This window comes from Mya arenaria, chromosome 15 (assembly GCF_026914265.1).
Source record: "Mya arenaria isolate MELC-2E11 chromosome 15, ASM2691426v1".
NCBI classification, from domain to species: domain Eukaryota; kingdom Metazoa; phylum Mollusca; class Bivalvia; order Myida; family Myidae; genus Mya; species Mya arenaria.
This window is the reverse complement of record NC_069136.1, coordinates 40166456-40173284: the sequence shown is the minus strand read 5'-3', so window position 1 is coordinate 40173284 and position 6829 is coordinate 40166456. Positions and strand designations below refer to the sequence as shown.

Sequence of the window (6829 nt, the reverse complement as noted above, 5' to 3'; positions counted from 1 at the left end):
TTGCAAAACAAAAGTAGTGTGGAACATCTAGCAAGCATTTATATCGTTAAATAAAACAAGGATGCACAATAAGACTCTTGAATGAGTATTGTGATACTTTTCCGATGGTTAAATTCTCGATGTTGGTCTCTTGAATTCCAAATCGGGCACCTCTAGTTCATCTAACATTCGCTCAAAGTCATCATCTTTTACAGTCAGCTGTTTATTTGCACGGTTCGTTGTCTCATCAACGAACGCTGAATGTTCAAATATTTCGTCGTAAAAGAACTCGTCTTCCGTCCCTCGTCTGCTTCGTCTACGCGCATCCGGTCGGCCATCTTCGACGCCATCTCCATCTCCGATACTAAAGAGTTCTCGGTCCTGTCCAGGTTTTGGTAACCCTACCACGAATGTAGGATCGTTGTCGGCTAGTGGCCCGGTGCTTGAAATCGACAATGTCCTTTTTCTGATTCTCACATAGTTTTTACACGTTGCACATGAAATCCACCTAGAATGGGAAATAAGGACATCCACGTTAGAACTAGTTTAAGGTATGTTTGGCATGACAATCCCCTGCAGTGCATCTCCTGCTAATTGCACTGATGTCCCAGTAGGGGTCAATTGCCTGTTTATTTGCTTATTGGCTCAGGACCATTGTGGGTCCATTTCTATAATAAAACCTCCATAACTGCACAGCAGAATATTCAGATCAGAGATCTGATAGAACAATTAGACAATTAGATTAACATCAATACACACAGGTTTTGTACAAAACATGGATGTTTTGAGAGGGGGGGGGGTCACTTATAGAAGGATTAAACTAGGCCTTCCTCATTGATGCAACAAGATCTAAAAATGCAAATCATGAGCCTCGTTAATCATTATCTCAAGTGAGAAAACAGACCCGGAAGGTGCTCTACACATTTTTTTATTTATTAAATACGTATAAAGTATATAGAAATAAAATATATGAAAGCCTTTGCATAAGCATGCATATCTCGATATACAGTATGAACACGAATAACAGCAAACTGACGTTCCTACCCTTTCTTGTATAAGAACGCATACAGCAGAACCAGGCCAACTAGCACGACCAGTACGACGACGAATATGGCAATGGCTGTACTAGTAGGGATATGGAGCAGATCTGGAATAGAAACAACAGGCTACCAGTACGGCGATGAATATGGCAATGGCTGTACTAGTAGGGATATGGAGCAGATCTGGAATAGAAACAACAGGTTACCAGTACGGCGATGAATATAGCAATGGCTGTACTAGTAGGGATATGGAGCAGATCTGGAATAGAAACAACAGGCTACCAGTACAACAACGAATATAGCAATGGCTGTACTGGTAGGGATATAAAAACAACATATTACCAGTACGGCGATGAATATAGCATTGCTGTACTAGTAGGGATATGGAGCAGATCTGAAATAGAAACAACAGGTTACCAGTACGACGACGAATAAAGCAATGGCTGTACTAGTAGGGATATGGAGCAGATCTGAAATAGAAACAACAGGTTACCAGTACGACGACGAATATAGCAATGGCTGTACTGGTAGGGATATGGAGCAAATCTGGAATAGAAACAGCAGGTTACCAGTACGACGATGAATATAGCAATGGCTGTACTGGTAGGGATATGGAGCAGATCTGGAAAAGAAACAACAGGTTACCTGTACGACGACGAATATGGCAATGGCTGTACTGGTAGGGATATGGAGCAGATCTGGAATAGAAACAACAGGTTACCAGTACGGCGATGAATATGGCAATGGCTCAACTAGTAGGGATATTGAGCAGAAGTGGAATAGAAACAACAGGTTACCAGTACGACGACGAATATGGCAATGGCTGTACTCGTAGGGATATGCAGCAGATCTGGAATAGAAACAACAGGCTACCAGTACGACGACGAATATGGCAATGGCTGTACTGGTAGGGATATGGAGCAGATCTGGAATAAAAACAACAGGTTACCAGTACGGCGATGAATATGGCAATGGCTCAACTAGTAGGGATATGGAGCAGATCTAGAATAGAAACAACAGGTTACCAGTACGACGATGAATATAGCAATGGCTGTACTGGTAGGGATATGGAACAGATCTGGAATAGAAACAACAGGTTACCAGTACGACGATGAATATAGCAATGGCTGTACTGGTAGGAATATGGAACAGATCTGGAAAAGAAACAACAGGTTACCAGTACGGCGATGAATATGGCAATGGCTGTACTAGTAGGGATATGGAGCAGATCTGGAATAGAAACAACAGGTTACCACTACGACGATGAATATAGCAATGGCTGTACTAGTAGGGATATGGAGCAGATCTGGAATAGAAACAACAGGTTACCAGTACGGCGATGAATATAGCAATGGCTGTACTGGTAGGGATATGGAACAGATCTGGAATAGAAACAACAGGTTACCAGTACGACGATGAATATGGCAATGGCTGTACTGGTAGGGATATGGAGCAGATCTGGAATAAAAACAACAGGCTACCAGTACGACGACGAATATGGCAATGGCTGTACTAGTAGGGATATGGAGCAGATCTGGAATAGAAACAACAGGTTACCAGTACGACGATGAATATGGCAATGGCTGTACTGGTAGGGATATGGAGCAGATCTGGAATAGAAACAACAGGTTACCAGTACGACGATGAATATGGCAATGGCTGTACTGGTAGGGATATGGAGCAGATCTGGAATAGAAACAACAGGTTACCAGTACGGCGATGAATATGGCAATGGCTCAACTAGTAGGGATATGGAACAGATCTGGAATAGAAACAACAGGTTACCAGTACGACGATGAATATGGCAATGGCTGTACTAGTAGGGATATGGAGCAGATCTGGAAAAGAAACAACAGGTTACCAGTACGGCGATGAATATAGCAATGGCTGTACTGGTAGGGATATGGAGCAGATCTGGAAAAGAAACAACAGGTTACCAGTACAACAACGAATATAGCAATGGCTGTACTGGTAGGGATATAAAAACAACATATTACCAGTACGGCGATGAATATAGCATTGCTGTACTAGTAGGGATATGGAGCAGATCTGAAATAGAAACAACAGGTTACCAGTACGACGACGAATAAAGCAATGGCTGTACTAGTAGGGATATGGAGCAGATCTGAAATAGAAACAACAGGTTACCAGTACGACGACGAATATAGCAATGGCTGTACTGGTAGGGATATGGAGCAAATCTGGAATAGAAACAGCAGGTTACCAGTACGACGATGAATATAGCAATGGCTGTACTGGTAGGGATATGGAGCAGATCTGGAAAAGAAACAACAGGTTACCTGTACGACGACGAATATGGCAATGGCTGTACTGGTAGGGATATGGAGCAGATCTGGAATAGAAACAACAGGTTACCAGTACGGCGATGAATATGGCAATGGCTCAACTAGTAGGGATATTGAGCAGAAGTGGAATAGAAACAACAGGTTACCAGTACGACGACGAATATGGCAATGGCTGTACTCGTAGGGATATGCAGCAGATCTGGAATAGAAACAACAGGCTACCAGTACGACGACGAATATGGCAATGGCTGTACTGGTAGGGATATGGAGCAGATCTGGAATAAAAACAACAGGTTACCAGTACGGCGATGAATATGGCAATGGCTCAACTAGTAGGGATATGGAGCAGATCTAGAATAGAAACAACAGGTTACCAGTACGACGATGAATATAGCAATGGCTGTACTGGTAGGGATATGGAACAGATCTGGAATAGAAACAACAGGTTACCAGTACGACGATGAATATAGCAATGGCTGTACTGGTAGGAATATGGAACAGATCTGGAAAAGAAACAACAGGTTACCAGTACGGCGATGAATATGGCAATGGCTGTACTAGTAGGGATATGGAGCAGATCTGGAATAGAAACAACAGGTTACCACTACGACGATGAATATAGCAATGGCTGTACTAGTAGGGATATGGAGCAGATCTGGAATAGAAACAACAGGTTACCAGTACGGCGATGAATATAGCAATGGCTGTACTGGTAGGGATATGGAGCAGATCTGGAATAGAAACAACAGGTTACCAGTACGGCGATGAATATGGCAATGGCTGTACTAGTAGCGATATGGAGCAGATCTGGAATAGAAACAACAGGTTACCAGTACGGCGATGAATATAGCAATGGCTGTACTGGTAGGGATATGGAACAGATCTGGAATAGAAACAACAGGTTACCAGTACGACGATGAATATGGCAATGGCTGTACTGGTAGGGATATGGAGCAGATCTGGAATAGAAACAACAGGCTACCAGTACGACGACGAATATGGCAATGGCTGTACTAGTAGGGATATGGAGCAGATCTGGAATAGAAACAACAGGTTACCAGTACGACGATGAATATGGCAATGGCTGTACTAGTAGGGATATGGAGCAGATCTGGAATAGAAACAACAGGTTACCAGTACGACGATGAATATAGCAATGGCTGTACTAGTAGGGATATGGAGCAGATCTGGAATAGAAACAACAGGTTACCAGTACGGCGATGAATATGGCAATGGCTGTACTAGTAGGGATATGGAGCAGATCTGGAATAGAAACAACAGGTTACCAGTACGACGATGAATATGGCAATGGCTGTACTAGTAGGGATATGGAGCAGATCTGGAATAGAAACAACAGGTTACCAGTACGGCGATGAATATGGCAATGGCTGTACTGGTAGGGATATGGAGCAGATCTGGAATAGAAACAACAGGTTACCAGTAAGAGGACGAATATGGCAATGGTTGAACTGGTAGGGATATGGAGCAGATCTGGAATATAAACAACAGAACAACATGTGAGTATGTTTTTTCCTGGGTCTTTTATGTAAGGGTGAAAGGCCGAAAACTGTTCAGAGAAAGAACAGCTCGCGCCACGCAGTGCCGAGGCTGTTTTTTTTGCTGACATAATGGACAGTTTTAGCCGTTTCACTTCTTGAAAACAGGTAAACAACAAGGTCCAAATCATGAATTCATGGATCTATTGTCAATTTATTGGGCAGTGTCGAACGCATTGAAAATATGCTAATCATGTGAATCTCTTAGGCAAATCAAAATAGTTTTCGCTGACATACATGTACATATTATAATTTGTAAATAATGATTTTGTTATGAGTATTGTTTAAAAAAAATCATCTCTACGGATATATAACAAGTGCAAAATGTGTTTTCATAGTGCACTATTCGCTTAATACGGAAACTTTAAAGTTTAAGTTTGTTTTGTACTCTTTTAGGGACATACAACAAAAAAAATTAACCTTTTCCCTGACGGCTGCGCAAACCTCAGTTACAATTTCATTGGGCATTGAGTTGTTACAACATAAAAATCGGAATATAATAATATTATATATATATATATATACTTATTTATTAAATCTCAATAAAAAGTGTTTTAAAGATATATTTTTTTTCAAATAATTGCATAGTTTTACACTATAGAAGAACAAACAAGTTTGTCAACAATGACAGTCCATTCTTTAAATATTGGACAGTTAGTAGAAATAAAATACAGAACTCAGTCCATTTACCGATATAAAGTACAAAAAGAACAATGGATGACGTCACAAATCCGTCTTAGTACCTTGGTTCGACAAAAAGTTAATTCACTTTAATGAAGGTGTCCGTTTAAGACAAACAGACAGAAAGGCAACTCATGAAGCGAGCAATGATATGATGTTGAGGATTGTATGTCATTTAAATCTAATTAGATAAACAAAATATCTACATTGTCATTTGAACTGTTATATATCTGATTAGCGAACACAGATCTTGATATTCGACATCTTATACATAGATAGTGTGAGTAATAAGTACTATCCTCACTCTTAATATCTAATGCGAAAAGGACAAGAGATGTCGCAATCTAAATGCGAGGAAGCTTTTGGATAATAAAACTTTAAAACTAATTTGTTTGTTAAACTACTGTGCTAATTATCGCTTAGATGTTAAACTTTAAGAAAACATTATTTAGTGTTATAAGTGCATTGGCATATATCCGCACATGTGAACTTTTTGTTCCCTTTTCTCATGAATAATAACAACTATTCTTTATTAAAAGAATATCTTGATATTAAAAACTGGTACCTGAAATTGTCGTTTTATGTGTCGAGCTTGACGTCGAGTTGTCTGTTGTGACTGTGGTTGTGGTCGTCGTGGACGCCATTGTCTTAATACAAATCGCTTTAAATAACTATCTATGCATTTGTATACTTTTAATCGGAAAATCAGTATGTCATAGAGCCTTTTCGTTTATAATTTCTACCTCATTATGACAGCAATCGGTAAACATTAAACAACATGATACAGTATATTAAATATGTCCTAGTACGTTATTATACCGTTGACACTAATCCAACTGTATGTTTTCAATCACAATATATTCACAGTTTCATATTAAATATCAAAAACAATGTTGCATTATCTCCGACCTGATGATTAACCTATTATACAAATAATTCAAACGGACATTACGAGCTATCCTTAAAGAGATAACGGCGATACCCACCATCTCCTCGTTCAAACTTGCCCGACGTGTATCAGTTAGACAATTAATATTACCACATAGCTTTAATTAAAAAAAACACACATTGGATTTGTGTTTAGAATTGAGTTTAATTAAACTATCAGTGACGAAACTTCATGTCCAAAATAAGGTTAATAATATGCTAACAGAGAATGTTGATAACCTATAAATACTTATGTTAAAATGGACCCACTTAATCTCATTGAAATACCACGTACCAAATTACCGATATGCAGCGTTGTTTATTATCGTTGGAATCATTA

General features: G+C 39.6%; 1 protein-coding gene across 1 annotated transcript; it reads right to left on the bottom strand.

The window, feature by feature from the left end:
- Nucleotides 1–69: 69 nt before the first annotated feature.
- Nucleotides 70–6482, bottom strand: LOC128220527 (uncharacterized). Its single transcript, XM_052928958.1, has 3 exons — nt 6128–6482; nt 1024–1126; nt 70–487 (listed from the first exon to the last, which is right to left on the bottom strand). Exons 1-3 carry the CDS (start codon nt 6204–6206, stop codon nt 109–111), a joined length of 561 nt encoding a protein of 186 aa, XP_052784918.1. The 5' UTR covers nt 6207–6482; the 3' UTR covers nt 70–108.
- Between the last annotated feature and the right edge of the window lie 347 nt (nt 6483–6829).

Coding starts and splice junctions, on each gene's coding strand:
- LOC128220527 (XM_052928958.1), bottom strand. CDS start 6,206: ATGGCGTCCACGACGACCACAACCACAGTCACAACAGACAACTCGACG. Junction 1,127..6,127: donor ACATAAAACGACAATTTCAG/GTACCAGTTTTT, acceptor TTTCTATTCCAG/ATCTGCTCCATATCCCTACT. Junction 488..1,023: donor GCGTTCTTATACAAGAAAGG/GTAGGAACGTCA, acceptor TTCCCATTCTAG/GTGGATTTCATGTGCAACGT.